We start from the raw sequence: 27,500 nt of genomic DNA on the forward strand, positions 1-27,500 counted from the left end.
TTCTAAGGATCGTCCCATCCTATACACCGCCTTAGCATCCACGAGCTCCTGCCGGACACGTCCTATTACATGACCTACGAGGGGTCGACCACGATGCCCGCTTGCCACGAGACTGTCACGTGGGTCATCACGAACAAGCCCATCTACATCACGAAGAAGCAGGTGAGAAAGTGGGGGGAAATGGACTTCGGTCAATTATAATGGTTTGTGTGGTAATTCACAGGTTTGTTTTTTTTCCTGCAGGTATATCTGTACACAAGAGAGTTTTTATATTTATTTTTTTAAACCCCAAGGGATAATAGGCATGTCATATATAATTGCAACCCCTTTCATTCCTTTTACTGCGCCTCTGTTAATATTCTCCTTTTCCATCTTACTTTCCACCGTCTTCTAACGATTGTTCCGTGGCGCAACAGCTTTGAGGTTTTTCTCTTGTTACACCCTTCAGAACTCTTACTGTCGATTTACCTTTCAGCACTGAATGACCTAATAGGTCCCATCGCTTGGCCTTGGGCCTAAATTGTGTTCTACACTTGATGTTGTCATAATAGGGGTATTAATTAATATCTCAGCCTGAGCGTAAACCTGGATGACTTGCACTCATAATCCATAGATTCTCAAATCTTCCCCCACCCCTACCCTCAGCTCGTGACCCTCCGGGAAATGACCCAGGGTAGCCAGGACGCAGGGCCGACACCCCCGCCCCTCTCCAACAACTTCCGGCCGCCCCAGAAGCTCCACCATAGGCCAGTTCGGACGAACATCGACTTCTCGAACGCGGTGAGTTCTCTCTCTCTCTCTCCTCAACTCGTGAGTCTCCTCTCTCTCTCTCTCTCTCTCCGTCGGTTGATTTCGTCATTCGATGGTGTGAATCCGCTCGGTTTTAATCCGCGTAAATTTGTGGTTTTATTTGTGAATAAAGTTTTTTTAGGTAGATTTTTAATGGATGAATTGTAATTGAAGTTTTATTTTTTTAAATTGACATGGTTGTGCATCATTTTAATGGATAAATTGTAAACAAAAGTTTTTTTTTAATTTACATTATTTTAATGGATGAATTGTAAACAAGTTTTTTTTAATTTACATTGTTGTGCATTATTTTAATGGATGAATTGTAAACAAGTTTTTTTTTATTTACATTGTTGTGCATTATTTCAATGGATGAATTATAAAAAATTTTAATGTACGTAATTGACATCAATTACGATAAGACCAGTTTACCCTCTCTTAAGTCCTATTCAGTACTTTAATTATTATTCTCTTGAAGTTGTCAACACGAATATACGTATGCGAATGCATAAGATGAATGTAATTATTGTAATTATTAATTTCATATATGTATAATACATTATATATAGAATATATGTATAAGAATGCATAATACGAATGTAATTATATAATTATTTCATACATGTATAATACTTTATATATTGAATATATGTATGAGAATGAATAAGACGAATGTAAGTATATGATGATTCATTTCAGATATGTATAATACATTATATATGGAATATATGTATGAGAATACATAAGATGAATGTAATTATATAATTATTTCATAGATGTATAATACATTATAATTGCACATTGAGATACAAGTAGGGAATTGTGAGAAGTTTTTCAAGACTTGATGCTCTGGTTCTTGTATTAAGAATTGAGTTTCAGTTTAGATGTAATGCATTCCCCCACTTCTTTCAGGGGGGAACCTGTCCATCCATGCATCGGGAGGCGTACTACAAAGGTGAGGACATAGTACATACATAAGTGTGTAAGTATGTGTATAAATAAAGACGAAATCGTATGAAATCCAGAGTTCAAATCACGTGAAATCGGGAGTTGGAATCATATGAAATCGGGAGTTCTTAGACGATTTTTATTATGTAACAGTTTGGACGAATTTCTTCGGACATTATCGTTTGTTTTATGTCTTCCTTTATCTTTCTTCTTGCTTTCGCTAACGTCTGTTGAGGACGGTGATTGATAGGATATGATCTACTAATAATGCCAGACGTCTCTCTCTCTCTCTCTCTCTCTCTCTCTCTCTCTCTCTCTCTCTCTCTCTCTCTCTCTCTCTCTCTCTCTCCAGATTGAAGTAGCTGAAATCAGAAATCTTCAGAATTTTAAGGTATTTCAGCTCATTATAGTCCTCTCTCTCTCTCGTCATATACGAAAGGTCAGCCGCGAACCACGGAACTTGTGAGACAAAAAAAGTAACCGGTAAATAAACTAAGGATTTTACCAAGATTTTTCACTGGATAGTGACATTTTGCCACATAATGAGCACCGGTTTGCGTTAATTATTCTTGCCAGAGCACATCTACATACATAAGGCGTCGGATCTGGCTGTCACGTGACCTTTGTGAAAAACCTGAACGAATTAGGAAGGTTAGAAAGAACCAGATATTTTGAGAGAAATTTAATTGATCCTGGACGTATTTTTAGTCTTTCTAATGATTGTGAAGGAAAAAATTTTTTCTTTGACAAAATTAATTCAAATCCAGTAAATAATTGGACTTAATTTTTAGGTACATTTTGAGGTTTTCTCATGAATTATTGAATTAATTCAAATCCTATAAATAATTGGACTTATATTTTAGGTAAATTATAAAGTTTTCTCATGAATTATTAAATGGAATTAGAGAGCAGAGACATAAGTTGTAAAACGCATTTCATGAAACATGAATGACGCAAGATTTTCAAATAATGGAAGAGAATTCTATCGATTTATTTTAAAAAAAAAGATAAAAAATAAATATGAAATATCTCTTGAACTCCAGTCCAGAAATGTCAGAGTGAGAAGATCCAGTAATTTGCAATAAATTGTGGGAATTCTGGAGTCAGTCATTCTAGATTTGGAATCAAGAGATAATGTCAAGCCTGTGTGTACCCGTAGTAGGGATATACTGCCTTCAGTGCACCCGACGTTGTGCACTGTAGGCATTCCTAAAGGGTGTTGTTGTTGTTGAAGATTAAGCTGGCCTTATGCCAGCACGGACTCTTGCTCATAAAGGGTGCCTGTAGGGTTTCTTCGGCTCCTAGCTACACATCCACTATTAAGCTTTGTACTTTACTTCAATTCACGCTGCCTTTCTTCAGTTTTGCTGTCCAGCCTCTCTGACTATTACTTCTTAGATTCCTATACTCGCTGTCCAAGCATTCCAACTTCCTCCTTTCACTGTAAAAAAATAAAAAAATAAAAATAAAAAAAAATAAAAAGGAGGCTTTTAAACAATTTCATAAAAACCAAAAGATGAGATAAAACCTTCGTGTTTGTGTTTGTATTCGTTTCTCGTTTATTTCTGTATCTCATTATGACCTGTTTTTCGTCTCCCCAGCAAACACTTGGACATTCAGCTAGCTTACAGGCAAGGCTGCTACTGCTACTGCTACTGCTTCCAGCGCAAAAGGGACGCAAGAGCCAGGGACGCTTGGAGAATCTGGGGAGGAAATATTTCATGACTTTGATGGTGAAAATGAAGGCGATGATTTTGATGATTGCGGAGGGGATGATGGTGAAGCAGACGATGATGATGATGATGATCGTGATGGTGACGAGCTGATGGTGATGACCTTTTGACCGTCCTATCGCTATGAATAGCGAAAACTTCCCTTTCGCCTGATAAGCGAAGACAGTGAATCATGATATCACATTCATTTTGAGGCAACGAACTTTAGAGCAATAGTGTTAAGATGGTGTGTGACGTCGTCATTCGTTCATTTATAGGATGCCATCTTCCTCGCGGCGCTGCTCCAGTTATAATGTTTATGATAGTCCAAATTAAAGTTAAAAGGAAGAGAAAACATTGCTATTGATGCGAATTCTGGTAAAATAAAAAAAAATTAAAACTTGCTATGAAACATGAAGCATCGGTATCAGTTGGTTTAAATGTTAATACAGGCGGAAACTCCAGCAGTGTGAAAGAAAGGAAATTTCAGGAAAAAAATTTAAAGGAACATTCAAAAAGGATGTTATTTGTGGACATAACGAAAACGCCCCCCTCTTTTTTTTTTTAATTAGTGGAGCAGATGTCAGTGAAAAATTTGAAAAAAAAAAAAAAAAAAATCTTTACACGTCAGTGTTCCTTGGACGACGGTGCTGAAAACAAGTGTAAAATAATTTTGTAAAAACTAAATGAATAACTAAATAAACTTCATATGAGAGGGGTTTGCTAAAGCGGATGCTTGTCAGCAATTGGTGAAAGAGTAAAAACAAAAAAGAATAAAAAGCACAAAGGAATAAAAGAGGGAAATAAAAACACAGAATTGAAGGTCTGGAATTCCCCCCCCCCCCCCCCCCCCCCCCCCCCACCCCCCCCCCCCCCAGACAAAGACTGAATTTTTTTTTTATGTGTGAATTTTTCGTCATCTCTTCCGACAGAAATTGAGGATAATTACAGGCAGTTTGTATTGCAGGTTACATGCAGTGCGTAATACAGGTTACAGACAGTGTGCACTACAAGTTACTTTGAATTACAGGTTACAGGCAGTTTGTATTACAGGTTAAAGGCAGTGCGTAATACAGGTTACAGGCAGTCTGTAATACAATTATTTTGAATTACAGGTTACAGGCAGTGCGGTGGATTACAGGTTATTGGTACTTTGTACTACAGGCTACTGGTAGAGTGTATTACTGGTTACATACAGTATGTACTACAAGTTACAGGGAATTACAGGTTACAAGCAGTGTGAATTACAGGTCACAAGCAGTGTGAATTACAGGTCACAAGCAGTGTGAATTACAGGTTACAGGCAGTGTGTAATACAGGTAATAGACACTGCGCATTACAAGTTACAGGTGAGGTTGCGTGAATTACAGGTCACAGGCAGTATGACTTACAGGTTACAGGTAGTACAGGCTGCTTTGGTGGATCAAGGACAGTGATTCACGATTGTGAAAAAGGAGTCATTATTCATTCATAATCATCCAAATATTTTGTTGAGAGTGAAGGATGGATATCTTGACAATGAACGAAAAATCTCCACGTCGTAATATTTTATCAGTTGCATTATTTTCTTATCATCAAAAGATACACTGTTATTCCTGTTTATCATTATACAAAAAAAAAAGAATTAAGAAAAGAAAATCGTCATTGTAACAAAGCATTGATTACCATGTATAATTAATATCCACTTTTCGTGAAATTCATTTACATTTTCTCATTCTTAAGTAGGATTACGAGGAACAGAAAGTCTATCCCCAGAATAACTTAAAAGAATTTTAATTACATTGCTGTCATGTAATCAGGGGAAAAAAGTATTGGCGTTTGAAATCAGTGATATCAAAAGCTGTACTAATATCAGTAATGATAATAATTGGTTGATTTTTTTTATCTTTAATCTAAACACAGTCTTTTTTCAGTTGCTCGTCATTAAACCCATTGTTATGATATCCAAGGCTTCGTTGTGGTTCTTGTTGTTATTTTTGGTTGTAGAAAAAACTATAAATAGAAAGGTAGGCTGAATTCGTTGCATTTGAGATCTGTTATGTTCTTTTCTGTATAATTATATTGCTTCAAAGTGGCGTCATGTCTTTGGTAAGGTTGTTTTATCCAGCGTTATCACAGTTCTAGAACAATTACTGTCTTTGTTTTTATGGATCTGTTGTTAACTTATTTACTTTTGTAGGAAACACAGACCACAAACTCACATAAATACAAACGTATTTATTTATGATTTATTATTTTGGGGAAACTACAAACTCACATAAATACATACATACGTGTTTACGTTAGTCTATATATATATATATATATATATATATATATATATATATATACTATATATATATATATATATATATTATTATATGTATGTATGAATGTGTGTGTATATGTGTATGTATACGTTTATATGTGTATATATATATGTATATATATATATATATATATATAATATATATATATATATATATATAAATTCATAAATAATCATGATAAATAAACCATAAATGTAAACCAATAAGTATTAGCATAAAACGAGAAACCACTGAATTCTCCCCCGTTGTAATTTCTTACTGTAGTTCTCATTTCTTAAACAAATAACGTATTTTCATTATTTTAAACCGTCAAGAACCATCGAATTCCAATGAACTGCATCGCATAAACACTTCATAGAGGGGAGCAGACTCGTTGAAATTTACTTTCTCTGTTTTGTTTTGGGGGTTTCTAGATGAAATATTCAACTGGGTTTCGTTTTTAAATTTATATATAGGTATATATATATATATATATATATATATATAATATATATATATATATATATATCTTAAGGACTCTTATCATTCCGGCTTAATTCTTTCCTTGTAGTCTGTCTGAAAAACAAACCAACCGTGCATTCTACCCGCTTTTCTCTCTCATTATACTGCATTGTTACATTAGATCATTTGATTGATTAGTTACTTTTCGCAATTACATATAACTAAAATGAATCCTCTCATGAGTTATATTACATACAGACTAACTGTTTTACATGGTCAGTGATATACTTGTTTTAAAAGGAAATGGAATAGCTAATATATAAAAACTAAAAGACTTCATTAAATGTAAGATTATTAATAGACATTTCGTTTAAAATATTTATTTGAGGGCTGTAAGGGTCAACTTTGCTAATAATATAAATATATTTTAATATATATATAATATATATATATATATATATATATATATATATATATATATATATAAAAACACATTTTTCATATGTCAAAATATGACGACAAGGCAGGTAGATATTTTCCAGAACAAGAAGATAAGAAAAAACAATTAGATGGAGAGATTGGAAGGTAAACGAAGAGGGGAGAACAGAGAGAGAGAGAGAGAGAGAGAGAGAGAGAGTTTCCACCTGAATTAACACTTCAACGAGGAGAGGAAAAAAAGTTGATCAACTTTTTATAAGTGGGCTTACCTTATTATTCTTGGAGAGAGAGAGAGAGAGAGAGAGAGAGCCAGGTCTTTTGCATTCCACCGAGGATATATTAGACTTTACCTTGTGTTTTTCACCGGGAACGAAAAGGTGAAAACCATCCCATCAAAAAATGAGAGACCGAGTTTCGGGGTTTTATAAATCAAGATGAATGCCATACAATATGCAATACGAAGGACGACGAACCCCCCCCCCCCCTCTTAGGGGGTTTACCCACTAATCTCAGATGACAGAAAAGAAAAGGGATATATTCTTGATAATCTCGAGAAGGAGATGGAAGAAATGTGACTATTTTTAGTTATTCATATTCATATCAATACATATTTATACATATTCATACATGTTATTCATATTCATTTACGTTAGAAAGAAAACGTGAAGTAGAGACAGATACAGAAAAAAATAGCAGTCCACGAAGAGGAACTAAAACTGGGGTGGGGATAACTTATATTATGCTCTCTCTCTCTCTCTCTCTCTCTCTCTCTCTCTCTCTCTCTCTCACAGAGTTGACTAGCTGTGCCATCTTGTCGATGACCTAACGTTTGTATTTTTATCTCTCTCTCTCTCTCTCTCTCTCTCTCTCTTAAAATCGTCCATTTAAATCACACAATTGTTGTAGTCAAATATTTTGACAAAATCCCTTAGCTACTGAGTTTTGTCAAATTTCAAGTTATCCGACAGAATTGATATCTTACAGAATTCTGATTTATCAATAAGGTAGTGTGACATTGAGGAGTGTTTGATATGAATAAAGGTTTTTTATATTTGTGTAACACTTTGGAGCGCTGAATAAAAATATCGTTTTTCATATAAGATTTGGGGACTTCTAAGTGTGAATTTATTTTCTTAATGTTACAGTTTTTTAAATATAAATTTTGTAGTGCTTAATGTGAATTTAGTTTTTGAGTAATGTATTTTGTGGTTTTTAAAATCAACATGATTATTTTATATAAGTGTTGAATGCTCAATATGAATTTAGTTTATTAGTGTAATATTTTTGAGTGCTTAACACTAATACAATTATTAAATATATATATATATATATATATATATATATTATATATATATATATCCCTATATATATATATGTGTGTGGTGTGTGTGTGTGATTATATATATATATAATAATAAAATAAATATATAAAATATATATAAATATATATATTGTGTGTGTGTGTGTGTGTGTGGTGTGTGTATTGTTTGTGTGGTGTGGTATGTTTATATATATATATATATATATATATATATATATATATATATATATATATATGTGTAGTGTGTGTGTGTGTGTGTGTGTGTGTGTGTGTGTGGGTAACGTATATATATATATACATGGCTTCCATGAATTAAGCTTTTTAATATAACACGATGGAGTGCTTTATGACCATAATTCGTCTGAAAAAAAAAAAAAACATATCGATGGATTTATTTCTGCCTAAGAAGATGTCACATAAACCAATCTCCGCGGTTCCCCCTCCCCCCCACCTCTTCCAAATCCGCCCTCCTCCTAATCCGTGTAATTAAGGAATCAACGTCTCATCAAGCAATAAATTTATTGAAGCTTACTCCTTTTTATTTTTTTCATTTTTTTTCCAGCCAAGAGAGCGTAAAATTAATGCCAAGTTTGGAAATGTCATGTCGCGTCGAAAGCAGTTATTGTGTTCACAAGGATTTCTTGAAGTTGGAGGTATCTTCACAGAGAATATGTTTTCAAGTATAGAATAATTATTTCATTTTTGTAATCTGACATTTGATTAGTAAAGGACATTTAAGCTGGTTAATTTTTGTTGACGTTTGATTAGTAGGACATTTAAGCTGGTTAATCTTTGTACTCTTACATTTGATCTTGTTTCTATTAGAAGATAATGTAATTTTTTTAAATCTGACATTTGATTAGTATAGGACATTTAATTTGGTTTCTATAAGAAGATAATGTAATTTAAATCTGACATTTGATTAATACAGGGCATTTAATCCGGTTTCCATAAGAAGATAATGTAATTTTTTAAAATCTGACATTTGATTAGTACAGGACATTTAATCAGGTTTCCATAAGATATTGATGTAATTTTTGTTATATAGGACATTTAATCAGATTTCCATAAGATATTGATGTAATTTTTGTAATATAGGACATTTAATCTGGTTTCCATAAGATAATGATGTAATTTTTCTAAACTAACATTTGGGTGATATGGACATTTTTTTTAATGATTTATTATCTTCAAAATAGTGTTATTTTTACATGAACTTCTAAACATGCAAATTCATGTGTTCTTATGTAAAAAGTTCCTCTTATCTTCAGCTCATGTAAATCACCAGCTCTTAAATGTAAAAGGTCCCATCACCTCACCAAGAGCATCAACTTTCAACGCATCTAGTTCACCAAGATAACGTAATAGGCCAAGGTCACCACCAAGAGTACAGAACTGCCTGTGTAAAAAGAAAAAAAAATGTAAAAAAAAATGCAAATAAAATCCCCCACACGAAGTTTCGTCTGTTGACTTCGAGCTCTGCAACGCATTTTCTCCAGAAAGCTGATTAGAATTAAGTTACCAGTAGTGTTACCAAGTGAGCCTGTGATATTCATGAACATATTGCAAGAATTCGCAACAACAACAACAAAAAACAATAGTGTATTGCAACAGCTTGCAACAAAAAATCATTTTTTTGTGTGGATCGTTGTTGCTAATGCTCGTGATGCTTGTGCAGTTGCAAAAAGCATCATTTGTTAGCGTAGATAACTGTAGGAAAATCATTTTGCACTGTCAGTGGAAACAGACGCTTTTATATGTGTATAGCTGCTTTTAATTTGTTTGTAAATACCCCAAAAACAAAGTGATCTTGTTACTCTTAACATATAAGCCTTGCACTCACACACCAAAGGATGTGTATGTATGCACGTGAGCACGTGATATAATGTACGTGCTTCATTTTGCAGGCCGTCGTGGCAGAGGGATATAATGTTGCTCTTTAGTAGCAATGTTGCTACTTCATAGCAATGTTGCAGCAATTTCGCTTGCTCTTTAGTAGCAATTTGCTCTTTGGTACCAACTTTCCTATTTAGTAGCGAAGTTGCTCTTTAGTTGCAGTATTGCGCTTTAGTGGCAACTTTGCTTTTTAGTAGGAAGGTTGCTCTTTAGTAGCAATTTTGCTCATTAGTGGCAACTTTGCTTTTTAGTTGCAATATTGCTTCAAAGTAGCAATGTTGCTCTTCAGTAACAATGTTGCTCATTAGTAGCAATGTTGCTCTGTAGTAGCATTGTTTCTCTTTAGTGGCAACTTTGCTCTCTAGTAGCAATTTTGCTAGTTAGAAGCAATGTTGCTCTTTAGAAGTAATTTTGCTATTTAGTAGCAATGTTGCTCATTAGAAGTAATTTTGCTCTAGTAGCAAGTTTGCTATTTAGTAGCAATGTTGCTCTTTAGTAGCAAGTTTGCTATTTGTAGCAATGTTGCTCTTTAGTAGCAAGTTTGCCATTTAGTAGCAATGTTGCTCTTTAGCAGCAATTTTGTTATTTAGTAGCAATGGTGCTCTTTAGCAGCAATTTTGCTATTTAGTAGCAATGTTGCTCTTTAGTAGCAATAGCAGATGCTGTATTTGTCTTCTTGTTCAAATAAACATAATGAAAGAGAATCGTGTGTTTTTCTGATGTTAAATTAATACCTATAATTCAGGATTTCCTGGAAGCTAACGTTTATTATTATCATTTTTATTTATTTATTATGATTTTTTTTTTTTTTTTTTTTTTTTTTTGGGTTTATCACAGTCCTCCAATTCGACTGGGTGGTATTTATAGTGTGGGGTTCCGGGTTGCATCCTGCCTCCTTAGGAGTCCATCACTTTTCTTGCTATGTGCGCCGTTTCTGCATGAGTCCTGGAGCTACTTTAGCCCCTAGTTTTTCCAGATTCCTTTTCAGGGATCTTGGGATCGTGCCTAGTGCTCCTATGATTGTGGGTACAATTTCCTCTGGCATATCCCATATTCTTCTTATTTCTATTTTCAGGTCTTGACACTTATTCCATTTTTTTCCTTTCTTTCTCTTCAAACTCTGGTGTCAATCAACGTCACGTCTGGTCTATTTGCACGTATCACCCTATCTGTTTCTGATACCATAGTCCAGAGGTGATTTTTGCCTGATCGTTTTCTATCATTACCTTCAGGGTTCACTTTTCTTACTATGTGTGCCGTTTCTAGGATCACACTCTTCTGCATGAGTCCTGGAGCTACTTCAGCCTCTAGTTTTTTCTAGATTCCTTTTCAGGGATTTGGGATCGTGGCCTAGTGCTCCTATGATTATGGGTACAATTTGTCCAACTGGCATATCCCATATCCTTCTTGTTTCTATTTTCAGATCTTGATACTTGTCCATTTTTTCCCTTCTCTTTCTTCAACTCTGGTGTCCCATGGTATTGCGACATCAATGAGTGATACTTTCTTCTTGACTTTGTCAATCAACGTCACGTCTGGTCTATTTGCACGCATCACCCTATCTGTTCTGATACCATAGTCCCAGGGGATCTTTGCCTGATCGTTTTCTATCACTCCCTCAGGTTGGTGCTCGTACCACTTATTACTGCAAGGTAGCTGATGTTTCTTGCACGGGCTCCAGTGGAGGGCTTTTGACACGGAATCATGCCTCTTTTTGTACTGGTCCTGTGCGAGTGCCGGAAATTCGCTTGATATGTGGTTTATGGTTTCATTTTTCGCATTGCACTTCCTACATATGGGAGATATGTTATTTCCGTCTATCGTTCTTTGAACATATCTGGATCTTAGGGCCTGATCTTGTGCCGCTGTTATCATTCCTTCAGTTTCCTTCTTGAGCTCTCCCCTCTGTAGACATTGCCATGTGTCATCGCTGGCTAGTTCTTTAGTCTGTCTCATGTATTGTCCGTGCATTGGTTTGTTGTGCCATTCCTCTGTTCTGTTTGTCATTCTCATGTCTCTGTACATTTCTGGGTCTTCGTCTACTTTTATCAGTCCTTCTTCCCATGCACTCTTTAGCCACTCGTCTTCACTGGTTTTCAGATATTGCCCCAGTGCTCTGTTCTCGATGTTGACGCAATCCTCTATGCTTAGTAGTCCTCTCCGTATTTGCTCTTGGGTGTAGTACTTTGTGTATTGTCATATGTTTCCTTGTTTTCTGGTCTATGCTGCGAAGTTGTGGCTTCGTGTACTGTATCTGATTACTGGCACTGCCCATGTGTTTATGGCTTTTATCATATTTCAGGCGTTGAGTTTTGACTTGATTATCGCCTTGAGTCTGCATATATTCTTTCCTGATCGTGTCCTTCATCTCTTGGTGTTTTATATCCTCTCCTTCCATTATTCCCAGGTATTTGTATCCCGTCTCATCTATGTGTTTGATGTTGTTCCCATCTGGTAGCTTTATCCCTTCAGTCCTTGTTACTTTGCCCTTTTGTATGTTGACTAAGGCACATTTTTCTATTCCAAACTCCATACTGATGTCCCTAGATACAATCCTTACAGTCTGGATTAGGGTATATATTTCCCTGATGCTCTTACCATACAGCTTGATGTCGTCCATGAACATCAGATGGTTAATTAATTATTATTATTATTATTATTATTATTATTATTATTATTATTATTATTATTATTATTATTATTATTATATTTTTGATACGACAAAATTTGTCTTTATTGTCCATGAAATGCAATGGATTGTAGATTTTTGTGTTATTTTATTGCTGTTGCAATAATTTGCAACGATAATCCTTATGCAAAAAAAAGAAATTAAGGATATACTAGAATGACAATGAAAACCGAAATCCTTTAAATAAATGAAACGCATATAATTCGTAAACAAATGACGTAATGCAAATAAAAGTCCTAAAAGGAAAACTCTAAGACGAGAAGAGATAATCAAGAAGTAATTGCTTGAGGAAGATGAATGGGACTGATAATTATAATCACTTAAAGCAAAACGCAGGCATTTGTCGTTTGTTTTATTTTCGGGAAAGGAACAAAGGAGTATATGTGTATATTATATATATATGTATATATATATATATATATATATATATATATATATATATATATATGAATATATATATATATACACACATAATATATATACATTTTTTATATATATATATATATATATATAATATATATATATATATATATATATATATAATGTACCTTATATACGTATATTTATACACATTACACATGCATATAAATAAACATAATTTTCTTGAAAGTTCCAATGGTTAAATATACAGGGAAAATAAAGTGACAAAGAGCAACAGTATATATATTCCGAATGTAGTAGTAAAAGATAATAATGTAACTTGATTTTCAATTATATTACACCTCCTCACGAGCGTTCTCTTGTACTTGTATGTGAAGACTCCGTAGAGTTTTATTCGTGACGTCATCACTGTCGAGAATCTTCCTGACCGCTAACTCAAGATGGATGTATATTTATACTTACACACTCACATGTATATACATGCATGTATGTCTAATATATGTATATATATGAAACTAACCTGTGCATAAATCTACACCACCAATAATAGCTAATTTAAAAAAAGAACATTTTTAAGTCGGCACCTATCAGCAGCATCCAGTATGGCGCATCGTCACGTCATTAATGAGCACCAGGTGGAGACAATCAAGGTGTAATGAGTCACATCAACAATAAATGCTCTATGAGTCTCTGTTAATGACTGACAACTGCTATAACACCCCCCCCTTCCAACCCCCCCTAACTCCCGATACGACGGCAGATCAGTGAACGTAGTTTTTTTTTTTTTTTTTTTTTGTTTTTTTTTTTTTTTTTTTTTTGTTTTTTTTTTTTTTTTGTGTCTGGCGCGAGGATTTTAGGGAAAGTGGTCTCAAGGTTTTTTTTTTTTGGTTTCGAATGTTATGTGTATACATGTATGTATGTATAGTGATATATATATATATATATATATATATATATATATATATATTATCCAAATCGTGGATGAACCTCCCTGTGCACATAATTTCCCCAGCATTGGCCTCTACGTGAACATTTACAAAACGCTCCTGGGCATCGCAGTGCCATGGAATAGTCGATTGACTTGTTATGATATGGAAATGATACGACTCAAGTGACATTTACGAATGTACATATGTGTATATATAATATATGTGTGAGTGTGTTTGTATGTGTAAAGAGACAGACAGACAGACATACATGCAGACAGACAGACATTAGGGAGGGTGACAGGGCCACCAAGAGAAATTAGATACAGTTAACTATAACCAAGGTTTTTACCGCCTCGAAATCGCGCGAAAAACGCGCGAAACTTCGACCGTTTTTCATCAGGAACGAACTTTGAATTAAAAATTGAAAAAAAAAACTCTCCATCTTCTTCTTTATTTCCATTCTTCGGATCCCGGGCTCCTAAATACTGAGACATTCAGCGCCAGGTGTTGGGTGCGACAAATCTCCCAGCTCTCGATATTGTCGTTGCTCTTCGGCGAGAGGCTAATTTGGCCGACCTCCTCAGACCGAGAGACCAAATACAGACCTATATACCTCATCTTCGGTCTGATTACCAGTGGGGGGGGGTTGGGGGGTTTGCGATATTATTAGGTCACTAACATTAAGCCAGGTCACATTTCGAAATGGGGAGTGTTGTGGTATGTATTATTTTTTTTTTTGTGGTACTCAATTTATATATATATATTTGTGCAAATATATATATAAATTATATGTATATATATATATATATATATATATATATATATATATATACATATATATATATATATCTATATATATATATATATATATATATATATATCTTTTTATATATATATATATATGGATATATATATATAATATATCTATATATATATATATATATGAATCATATTAACACGGGATTTATGCAATTTATGCATCGCACATCAATACGCAAGTGAACAAATGGAAAACGGATGTAGGCCCAGACCGGTTTCGACTGTATTTTTAGATCATTGACGAAGGACTGCTACATAGCGGTAGAAATCGCATCTCTATTTCATCTCGACCTTCTTTTGTCATTCTACCATATTTTCTCTCACTTCCAGAGTCATTTCTTTAGGTATTTTCTTACTCTGATATGTGTAAAATTCCTTTGCATTTCTTGATGTTGCTATCCATGAGAAAAACCGAAATGTAAAGATATTCTGAGGTGACTTAGAATACTTTTTAAAACAGTGAGTGACATTGTCATGGGTCCCAGCGCTTGGCCTAAATTTTATATCCAGGAAGCAACCGATTTCCTTAAAAAAAAAAAAAAAAAAAAAAAAACTTAAACATACCTGTAGTTTATGAGTTTGTCAGTTTTTTCCCTTTTCTGTGGCTGTGATTATTCTGCCCCACAGAATTCAATTTCTTGTCTTTGGTTCGACCTGAGCTTAGATTTAGCGGTAATTCTGTCAGCGAAGGCTTATATATTTAGTTGTTGTAACTCTGTAGGATGGACGCTCGTATTTAGTCATAATTTAGCAAGAGAAAGTTATGTGTAGTTGTGCTTTCGTAAATGAAGGTTCATATCTTGTTAAAAAATATTTCAACTTTTGCAAAATATTTTTGAGAGTTTTTTCATCTTGTTGGATGTTTCAAAAATACTTATAAAATGGCCTAAAAAAGGACAAAAAATTAAACATAAAAAAGCTTGAAACATTTCAATTTAGATATTTTTAGGTATATATATATACTAGCTTTTGCAAAGCAAGATAGAAATAGCAAGGCTCTGAGATATAATAACGTCATTCAAGAAAAAAAAAAACCGTAAAATAACAGCGACGAAAAAGAAAAAAAAAGAAAAAGGGCGACATCTCACGTAAATCCAAAAACGCAAAATGACTTTGCAGCTGCTGAAGATGACATTAATTTTCCAGATAAGGACGAATGTTAGAACAAGTGAAAAATAACAGTACGGTGTTAACGAACTCTAAGCGCGTGACTTATGGCTCTTGTGCGTTTGTAGAGGTTAAAGATACGCGCCTCTGGGCAGTTGAATTAACCCCTCAGACAGACAGCCGTGTCATTATTGAGTTGCGGACGACGCGGCGCCAAAAGCAATGCCCGACTGCGCAGGCGCGTGTTTATGTTTATGTTTATGCTTTTTGGACGAGGGACACGTAAACAAAGATTTTATAAATATTGTATTGTTTTATTTCATCGCTCTATTCTTACTCTTCATTTTTTTCACGTGGTTTTATGACGCACTGCGCCTCGTGGGGCTTAACTTACTGCTCGTGAGGTTTCTAAAGGCGTGTAAAGCGGTTGGTGTTCTGGAAGTTTTCTGCACAGTGATTTCATCCGTGATTCATCATTTTAAGGATGCCAGGGGCCAGTAACGGTTGTCTTTTATTTTCATGGCGGCCACCCCTTGTAAAGGGAAACGTTTGGCGATAAATATATATATTATATATATATATATATATATATATATATATTATATATATATATATATATATTTGTATATTTGCTTTGTGTAGTGTTGTGTTTGTGTATGTATGTCTGTATATATATATATATATATATATATATATATATATATATATATATATATATATATATATATATATATATATATATGTATGTATAGTTTGTTGTTATGTTCTTGAAATTCATAAAACCGGACGGTAAGGATTTTCACTCGTACCAATACTGCGCTGTTTTGTGTTCCATCTGTATAGATGGAAACCCTTTTCGAGGACAAAAAATAGAGTGGAAACATCTCCTCTCGTCTTCTGGTGTCATGTTTACCGAAGTTCCTTGGTATGGTTGAATGCAAAGCCAAGTCAAAGGGCTGATTCCTTTATATAAGTACATTATGTATTCCTTTGTACTCCTCAGGAAGTTTACCCTTGTGTCTTGGAAGGTTTTTCTTTTAACATCGTTTTCATACCCATCTGCATATATATATATATATATATATATATATATATATATATATATATATATATATATATATATAAATATATATATATATATATATATATATATATATATATATATATATATATATATATATATATATATATATATATATATATATATATATATTTCCTTTGAAAAAAATTTTATTTTTATAATAAAGTTATTTATTCCTCTTTATTCTTCAATAAATTATGCTTTAAGTCTGGAAGAGGACAAATTGAAAATGTGAATTTTTTTATCTATTTATCATTTACTAGTTGTTTACCATAATGGAATACGGTTTGCATTTTTATGATTCCTTTATAAGAACGAGTTGCATTTTTATAAGTACATTCTGTAAAAGTTTTTCTTTCCGTGTTGGAAAAGAATTTTTTTTTTTAAATATGATTTCTTTGCTATATTTATCATTTAGCTGTTTACTTCATTTACATACGGTTGGCATTGACACATTTTCCTTCGAAACAGAAAGCATGAAAGTGAATATAATTTCGTAACTTTAGCTGTTGTCTATTTTCTGTCAACAAAAAGTGGTTCTCCGAATTCGAGGAGAGCGAAAAGATATAAAATGAATATAGTTTTATGCCTTCGTCGACATCTCGTGGGTGCCAAAACATCTGTGTTTGTCAAATGTAGTTCGGGCGTTGTCATTCAGTTCCTCCTTTATGCGAGGAGGGCCTTATTTTCTTTCCATTCTGAACATTTCCTCCTCCTCCTCCTCCTCCTCCTCCTCGCACATTGCTCCAAAGGGGGAAGAGTCAACACTGGCAAATGTGAACCTGCTTTTCAGGTACAGTGAACAGCGACTTGGGGAAATGGTTGTTGGGGGGTTGGGGGGGAGGGGGGAGATCTGAGAGGGGGCAGGGGAGGGGGGAGACTCTGTGAAGCCTCATGAACCAGCAGAAGCTTCGCTAAACTTTGTGCTCGTTCATTCTTTTCTGTTTCCCTTTCCATTGTCATAAATTCCCCCTCTCTCTTTCTTTTTCTCTGTCTCTTTCTCTCTCTCGCTTGTTCCCCCACTTGACAGAGAGGACCCTTCTCTCTCTCTCTCTCTCTCTCTCTCTCTCTCTCTCTCTCTCTTCATGTTAACTGTTCGTCGTGTTTACTTATCGGCTGGTGTTTTCATTCCAGCAGTTGTTCTTTTCCGTTTTTTACGTCTTGGTTTATTTTAGTTCCCGTTGAAAAAAGGTTCCGTTTTCTCCGGCAACCGTTTGTCTAACTTAACTTACTGCTCCATGAGGTTTCCTAAAGGCGTGTAAAGCGGTTGGTGTTCTGGAAGTTTTCTGCACAGTGATTTCATCCGTGATTCATCATTTTAAGGATGCCAGGGGCCAGTAACGGTTGTCTTTTATTTTCATGGCGGCCACCCCTTGTAAAGGGAAACGTTTGGCGTATAAATATATTAATATATATATATATATATATATATATATATATATATATATATATATATATATATATATATATTTGTATATTTTGCTTGTGTAGTGTTGTGTTTGTGTATGTATGTCTGTATATATATATATATATATCTATATATATATATATATATATATATATATATATATATATATATATATCTATATATATATATGTATGTATATAGTTTGTGTTATGTTCTTGAAATTCATAAAACCGGACGGTAAGGATTTTCACTCGTACCAATACTGCGCTGTTTTGTGTTCCATCTGTATAGATGGAAACCCTTTTCGAGGACAAAAATAGAGTGGAAACATCTCCTCTCGTCTCTGGTGTCATGTTTACCGCGGTTCCTTGGTATGGTGAATGCAGAGCCAAGTCAAAGGGCCTGAATTCCTTTATATAAGTACATTTATGTATTCCTTTGTATCCTCTGGAGAAAGTTTACCCTTGTGTCTTGGAAGGTTTTTCTTTTAACATCGTTTTCATACCCATCTGCATATATATATATATATATATATATTATATATATATTTAATATATATATAATATATATATATATATCTATATATATATTATATTATATATATATATATATAAATATATATATATATATATATAATATATATATATATATATATATATATATATTTCCTTTGGAAAAAAACAAAAATTTTATTTTTATAAGTTATTTATTCCTCTTTATTCTTCAATAAATTATGCTTTAAGTCCTGGAAGAAGACAAATTGAAAATGTGATATGTTTTTTTCTCATATTTATCATTTACTAGTTGTTTACCATAATTGAATACGCTTTGCATTTTTATGATTCCTTTATAAGAACGCGTTGCTTTTTTATTTTTTAAGTACATTCTGTAAAAGTTTTTCTTTCCGTGTAGGAAAAGAAATTTTTTTTTTCTTTTTTAAATATGATTTCTTTGCTATATTTATCATTTAGCTGTTTACTTCATTTACATACGGTTGGCATTGACACATTTTCCTTCGAAACAGAAAGCATGAAAGTGAATATAATTTCGTAACTTTAGCTGTTGTCTATTTCTGTCAACAAAAAGTGGTTCTCCGAATTCGAGGAGAGCGAAAAGATATAAAATGAATATAGTTTTATGCCTTCGTCGACATCTCGTGGGTGCCAAAACATCTGTGTTTGTCAAATGTAGTTCGGGCGTTGTCATTCAGTTCCTCCTTTATGCGAGGAGGGCCTTATTTTCTTTCCATTCTGAACATTTTCCTCCTCCTCCTCCTCCTCCTCCTCCTCCTCGCACATTGCTCCAAAGGGGGAAGAGTCAACACTGGCAAATGTGAACCTGCTTTTCAGGTACAGTGAACAGCGACTTGGGGAATGGTTGTTGGGGGGTTAGGAGATCTTTTTGTGAGAGGGGGCAGGGGAGGGGGGATGGGGGAGACTCTGTGAAGCCTCATGAACCAGCAGAAGCTTCGCTAACTTTGTGCTCGTTCATTCTTTTCTGTTTCCCTTTCCATTGTCATAAATTCCCCCTCTCTCTTTCTTTTTCTCTGTCTCTTTCTCTCTCTCTCGCTTGTTCCCCACTTGACAGAGAGGACCCTTCTCTCTCTCTCTCTCTCTCTCTCTCTCTCTCTCTCTCTCTCTCTCTTCATGTTAACTGTTCGTCGTGTTTACTTATCGGCTGGTGTTTTCATTCCAGCAGTTGTGCTTTTCCGTTTTTTACGTCTTGGTTTATTTTAGTTCCCGTTGAAAAGGTTCCGTTTTCTCCGGCAACCGTTTGTCTAACTTCAGTATGGGAAGGAAGTCTCTCTCTCTCTCTCTCTCTCTCTCTCTCTCTCTCTCTCTCTCTCTCTCTCAAAACGATTGTTTATCAACCAGACAGATGGTCGAGTATCTACAATTCGTACAAGGTAGGTCACACTGCCGACAATGAACCTTTGACCTAATAAATTGAATGTTGGAAGGTAGGTCAAACTACCTCAAATAATTCTTTGACCTGGTAAAGCACTCAAGCTTATACATAAATGAAGAGTCTCTGAATATCATTAGGATATTCTCATTACAAATCCGCGTACAGTATGTAATATCTTTAATATGTTTACTTTAGTTTATTTAATTTTGTAGATAGAATGTGGCAAATGATTGTATACTGACGTATAATTAAGGTTTAATCATGGGACGATTTCAGGAACTGTCTGGCTGTCAGTATGAACAAACGTCTCAAAGAAACAGTTGACAAAATTAAATATATTGCAAAACGTACGGCTGCAACTAGGAGAGATGAAACTGTGCCTAAAGCAATTCTCAGTGTATTTTCATTTTTATCTATTTATTTATTTTCTTTCTAATGGGTAATTTCTTTCTGTATTTCTCATTACTCTTACTAATGAAATCCAAATTCTCTGGAAGCTTGAATTTAAAGTCAGTGGCCCTTATGGTGGGCTTGTTCCATATAAAAAGGGTTCGTGTTTATGAATGATGATAATAATAATAATGATATATATAGACATACATATATTATATATATATACATGTCAAGTATCAATGAGGTCCTGTTTAGTATTATATATATATATATATATATATATATATATATATATATATATATGTGTGTGTGTGTGTGTGTACATCACGTATATCTACTTTGATAAGGGGGAAAGTCAGTCAACCGAAATATATTCCTTAGGTTTAAACCAGTGTTTTTATGGGTTTTTCTTTTTATACTTGAGACGTATCCTGTTCTAACAGGAGAATTTATTTACTGTACGTATATATACATACGTACATATATATATATATATATATATATATATATATATATATATATATATATATGTATGTATGTATGTATATATATACGTATATATATATATATATATATATATATATATATATATATATATATATATAATGAATGTATGTATGTGTATGAGCATTAAATAGATTTGCATTATATATGCTGTCTCAAACGTGATGTACGCCATTTAGTACATGAGAACTTCACCCAGTAATTTCCAAAGACTGTATGAAAGGTCACTTCAGTTATACTTTCACAAAGAATTCTCAAGTGTCGAAATGCCACCAGTGAACGTTCTCGTGTGTGTGTGTGTGTGTGTGTGTGTGTGTGTTTGTGTGCGTATGTGAATTTTCAGATAATTATTTTAGGTTTCAGAGAATTCGTCAAGGTTTTTCCATGGACTTGGTGTTATCATTACCAACAGCTCTTTGTAATGCTGTATGTGATTAGGACATGAATATATTTCGAAATTGCAAATGAGATAGTTTACAAGCTAAATGATTTTGATGTAGTAATATATTTCGTATGAATGGTCGCTAATATCATATAATACGTTTTATTATCATTCCTATTCCTGATATCTATTAAAAATGAAGAAATGTTATCAGTTATACATGCACTAATGTATTTTGCCCCTAGAGAGAGAGAGAGAGAGAGACTTATAACAGAAAATTAGATAAAGCTAAATTTACCTTGAATAATAACTGTCATGACACCCTTACAAGTATTCTTAGGTTTTCAGATCTCACAAAAAAAAGACTGGAGAGAGAGAGAGAGAGAGAGAGAGAGAGAGAGAGAGAAACATATAACAGAAAAATCTATAAAGTTATCTTGAATAATAACTCAGATCTCCCAAAAGAAAACTAGAGAGAGAGAGAGAGAGATGAAACATCTCTATGAATAATTTTTTGCAGCGTTTCCCAACAAACTGCCAAGCTGGGTGACAGGCCATACACACACACCACACACACCACACACACATACACACACACACACAAACGCACAGATAATATTTATATCCCATAGGGGAAGCCAAAAATAACCGAGTGTCCCAGACGTTTCATGGCGCCATTTCCCATTTAGTTCATTAACGGTGGACGAACGATGGGTCACAGGAGGAGGAGGAAGGAGAAGGAGGAGGAGGAGGAGGAGGAAAGGCAGAAAATTGAAAGGGGACGTTTGAGGGAGGGGGAGGGTGGGGGAGGGAGAAGGGTGAGGAATATGTAAGGAACTGAGAGATCTGCCTCCTTAAGTGTAGGTTGGTTTTAAAGTGCTTGACTTGTCTGATTTGGCTTTGTCCTATATGCTCTACAGTGTTTTAAGATGTAGAGCAGTGCTTTTTATGCAGAGTAATGTTGTTCTGATGTAGAGCAATCCTTTTCTGATATAGAGCAGTTTTCTTTATGTAGAACAATTTTTTTCTGATGTATAGCATTTTTTATGAAAGGCAATGTTTTTACTGATATAGAACATGTGTTTTTTTAACCATGACACCTAAGTGGGCTGAGAATAATGAAATAGGCACATGTTGCATCACTACACGTGTCCCAGATGTCTCTGCTTTGGACAGATGCTTAGCAACAGCTGGCTGCCTGGTGGGCGTGTTTAGAAAAGCACAACATATGTAGCCCAGATACTGAACTTTATTCTAAAAATCTTAAAACATAAAATAAAAAAACACAGCGAACAACACGGTCCTCTATTTTTCTCAATATCTACTAAGATGCAGAACCATACGAAAAAAAACAACAGAGCATCGTCCTTACAATTTACTAGCGTGATCGTTATGGTCTTGGCCTGACACCTCGGTGGTGGCCGCGAGTTCGATACTCGGACATTCCACTGAAGGGTGAGAGATGTGTATTTCTGGTGATAGAAGTTCACGAATCTCGACGTGGTTCGGAAGTCACGTCAAGCCGTTGGTCCCGTTGCTGAATAACCACCGGTTGCATGCAACGTCAAAACACCTTACAAAACAAACAAACAAAATTAACTAAAGATTCAAAGAAACACATTATCAGCTTGAAGGCTGCTGCTGCTTCTTCTAGACACTGAAAGATATCCCATCGCTGCAAATGTGTAATTGTTCATTTTTCACTCGTGATGCATAACTGGCATAAAAAGGGCATCCGTCTGCCGAGGTTCCTGGAAGCAACGCTAATTGGTCGGTTAACTCAAGTACTTGAAGAAGAAGAAGAAGAGGAAGAAGAGAAAGAGAAAAGAACTTAAGAGCTTAATAAAGGGTAAGGCAAGGACGTCATGTAGCCAGCTTGCCTGCCTTTCTCTTAAATGGTGACTGTTCCGGTTTTTTTTTTTTTTTTTTTTTTTTTTTGAATTTTTTTTTTTTTAAGACGACCTTAGGTTTCCGGTTCATCGAAATTATTTTTTTTTCTTTTTATCATTACGGTTCGGTGTTAACTCTTTATACATCTAACTTGCTGGATATAAGAGGCCGGTCGATTATACGTTGACACGGTAGTGGCAGTGATAATTATGATCTTAATTATTGACCTCAAGGAGTGTGCGTCAAATTCTACGTCAAATAAACGCATCTATCTGTGGAGGCTGAACAGCTGCTTGGCCCGATGGAAATGATAGTGATAATCCAATCAATAGATTCATGTGGGAGCTATTGATTAAAGTAGTTTGCGGCAATTAACGCGTACTATTTGGCTCTATTAGAGGAATGGAAAAATCATTTGACCCACACACTCAAAAAAAAAAAATCCATTTCCACACTGTGAAATCAGACCTCAAACTCAAGTAGAAAACAGCAGATCAGTGACATTCATTATGCACTAAAAGCATTTGGTGGCCGCCCACCAGTTGCATAAACGTAAAGGACGAAAAAAAAATTTAAATCCAAGCAATCACGTGTTCGTCTCCCATATGCTCCATTTTTCTCTTGAGACGAGACATTTCGGCGACGCTGAATAGGCAGCTATCTCGTGACCCTTCTTGTCTCTCCTCCGCACTTTATGAAATAATGACGACGCAAGGGTTTCGCAACCGCCGCATCTTGGGCCAAGTGCAAAAGCACGCAGCGTGCCGAGCGGGGAAGAGGCCAAGAGATAGACACAATAAGGCATTTAATGACGTGTGTAATAATATAGGCTGTGGGCTCTCTTTTAGAGCGCCTGTTTCCCCGTGATCTTGCCCTTTGCCTGCACGGAGAAGTTGGATCTTGAAACGAAGCATTTGCACGCTACTAGACTGCCAATGTTGTCGGCTAGATTCTCATCAGACCTCGAGTGATTTAGAGTGATTATAGTTACAAAGTTTGATAATTAATGATGGCAATTTTAAACTGATAAGTTATTCTAGACAAGATTTTTTTTGTAAACTCCATTTTATTTTCAAATGTCCTCTTCATGACCTTTTCAAATTTTTCCCCGAAGTGTCGTGTCTATCTCTTAGCTGGGTCCGAATGTATTTGATTCAGCTCGCGAAATTGTGTTTATTGGATGATGTATTTATTGCAGATCAAATGTTTTTCACGAGCAATGTTTTTGGCCAGATAAAAGTAACCTTCTACCTATAAAGCCTGGATCTTTTTTCATCAAGTACTTTTGCCAGATCTGGCTTTCTGTTCTATGGTAAAGATGTATATAGATGTTATTATTAGTGTTTGACCGAGGAATGTAGACCCAATATTTTCACGCAATCGTTGTTTTAAATCATCCTGTTTGATTATAACGGCCATTATTTTCCATAATGTTTCTTTGTTCCTTTTAGATTTTAATGTAACCAGGTAGGCGAGAACTTATTCCACAGGTTCATTTCAGAACCCATGGGAAATTAATTTAATGTTTGTGTATATTTATATGACTCTCAAGTTTAATCACAAATAACATTTTGCCTTATGCAGGCTTTGCAACTTGGTATACATTTGTCAAACGGGGGAACCTTCATAGAAAGGTTAAAGCAACACAGGTATGAAGTAAGAACAGACACTGTATTGAGGTTTTCATTTAAAAGCCAGCGAGATTTTAACCATAATATCAATAGTGGAAAATTCGGATATTCTATATAAGCGTGGGAAGCATGCCTATAGAAATTAATATTGAGGCATGCATAATAAAAACACAAAAGAATACCATGACTTTGAATGATGATCTATGCAGATTGGACAACTTGTTTTTAAATTATCTGGACAGTTGTAAAAAAAAACTTGATGGAGTTACTTCCTTTACATTTCCAAAACACTTTATTTGTTTATTTGTTTATTGTTACTCTACCGCGATCATGCCAACCGTGATCATGCCAACAGCCAATGTAAACCAACGATACTTACTGTTACCATGAAAATATCTTGAAATAAAGACGAAAACTTTCTACATACTATTAAATGTGTCGCATTCATGTGAAAAACAATGAAATTAATATATATATGTATACATACCATGTAAGTTACATACATCTATGCCCAAGAAGTCATGAGAATCTCCTTGGATTAAGGCACACAACCTTCACTAGAATTGCTTTAGGAATAGACTATAAGATGGTTTCATCTAAGTAGTTCGAAAAAGATCATTGAAGCAGTTTCTCCATGTAATCTCTGCATTCGGTTGGTCCTGGAAATATAATCCTTTAAAATTGTTACAGAATGATGGCTCTAGGGTAGATAACGTGCCCCGGAGAATCTTAAAACGCTTAAATGACCTCTCTAGCCAATGAGCTTACTGGCCAAATACCCACTTCCTCGTCTGCAGACTGTCTTCCTATATTATAGTGTGAGATCACAAGAATGATTTGATAAAACACTTTTTATTTCTTTCATAAACTATGTCTCTTATCATGTAGTCTTGTTGGAATCTCCTCTCGGTTTGACTTACCTGTATTATTCAGGGAGTCGTTTTTCATGGTTTTTTTTTCTTTTTTCTCTCTCTTTTTTTTTTTTTTTTTTTTTTTTTTTTTTTTTTTTTTTTTTTTTTGTTGTTCCCAGTCTGACTAGGGTCTTCTGTCCTGTGTGTCCTTTTTCCACGGTCTGTGGTTTGGTATCTCATGAGGTAGAAAAGGATTGTGGCAAGGCTGGTTTATGCAAAACTCGATTGGGACTGGGCTACAAATATACCGTTCCTGGTTTGACATCAAGAGGGTTTTAAAGCCGGGTGAAGCTGCTGTACACTCTCTCTCTCTCTCTCTCTCTCTCTCTCTCTCTCTCTCTCTCTCTCTCTCTCTCTTTTGAAACAAATATACTTTTTCCGGTTTGACATCAAAACTGGTTTTCTACTCGAGTGAATCTGTACTCTCCTCGCTCTCTCTCTCTCTCTCTCTCTCTCTCTCTGCTCTCTCTCTCCTTCTCTCTCATATCTTTTAAAATTGTGTTCTGCCAAGTGCTTTCATTTCAGGCCATTAAAATTAAAAGTATTCCTTGGAATATATTTATGTATGGTATATGTATATCTATATATATATATATATAATATATATATATATATATATATATATATATAGAGAATATATGGCCACGAAGGAAAAACAATAAACGAAGGGAAGGTCTGCAAGATCTTTGTCGACCGTTAAAAAGTCCTTTATACTGAGCAGAGACATTTATTTTATGGATTTATAAATCACTTCCTAACTTTCGTTATTCAGTTATAAATATATATTATATATACTCATATTATATATATATATATAATATATATTTACAGAGAGAGAGAGAGAGAGGAGAGAGAGAGAGAGAGAGAAGGCTGATAGAAACAGAAATGGGAAAAGCTGAAGGCAAGTAGAAAAAGAAGAAGAAGAGAGAAAGAGAGAGAGAGAGTGACTTTTCTGTCCGAACATCACGCAGACGTTCCGGAAGACACGCGGAGACCAAGACAGAATCTTTAGTCACGTCGTTCCTAGGGCAAGGCCAATGCCAAGGTCTCGGGTCTCGAGGTCTCCAAAGCATACAAACACACACAAACATATATATATATATATATATAGTATATATATATATATATATATATATGTATATATATATGTATATATATATATATATATATATATATATATATGTGTGTGTGTGTGTGTGTGTGTGTGTGTACACCCACGGAACTATTCAGCGCACGAGAACGTGAGAACGTGCTTCACACAAATAAACTTCTGACTCGCATCGTTGGGATCGAACCCCGGTTTTTCGAATGACTGGTCTGTGTGGGTCATTTGGTAGCGATCTGGCCTTTTGGTTTAGGTTACCCAGATCGGTTCCCTTGATGTGAGTCAGAAATCTCTCTCTCTCTCTCTCTCTCTCTCTCTCTTCCCTCTCTCTCTCTCTATATATATATATATAGTATATATATATATATATATATATATATTATATATATATATATTTGTGGGTATGTGTGTGTGTGTCATTTGAGACCTAGAGGAACAAGCCATTGGCACTCAGTTTTCTTGCTGGAGTTGCCTGACATCACTGCTAAGTGTGGAGACCTACTTAAGC

The 27,500-nt window shown here is 34.7% G+C and overlaps 1 protein-coding gene across 1 annotated transcript in view; it reads left to right on the top strand.

Annotated features, from left to right (window-relative positions):
* The window catches only part of LOC135212295 (carbonic anhydrase-related protein 10-like), a 186,172-nt gene extending 181,893 nt beyond the window's left edge, over positions 1 to 4,279 (top strand). The window contains exons 7-10 of the mRNA XM_064245722.1: positions 8 to 162; positions 646 to 780; positions 1,702 to 1,744; positions 3,339 to 4,279. Coding sequence (XP_064101792.1) covers positions 8 to 162; positions 646 to 780; positions 1,702 to 1,744; positions 3,339 to 3,361 — 356 coding nt within the window. The 3' untranslated portion in view covers positions 3,362 to 4,279. The remainder of the gene's footprint in view (positions 1 to 7; positions 163 to 645; positions 781 to 1,701; positions 1,745 to 3,338) is intronic.
* Positions 4,280 to 27,500: the final 23,221 nt, after the last annotated feature.

The sequence above is a fragment of the Macrobrachium nipponense genome, chromosome 40 (assembly GCF_015104395.2).
Source record: "Macrobrachium nipponense isolate FS-2020 chromosome 40, ASM1510439v2, whole genome shotgun sequence".
Taxonomy (NCBI): Eukaryota; Metazoa; Arthropoda; class Malacostraca; order Decapoda; family Palaemonidae; genus Macrobrachium; species Macrobrachium nipponense.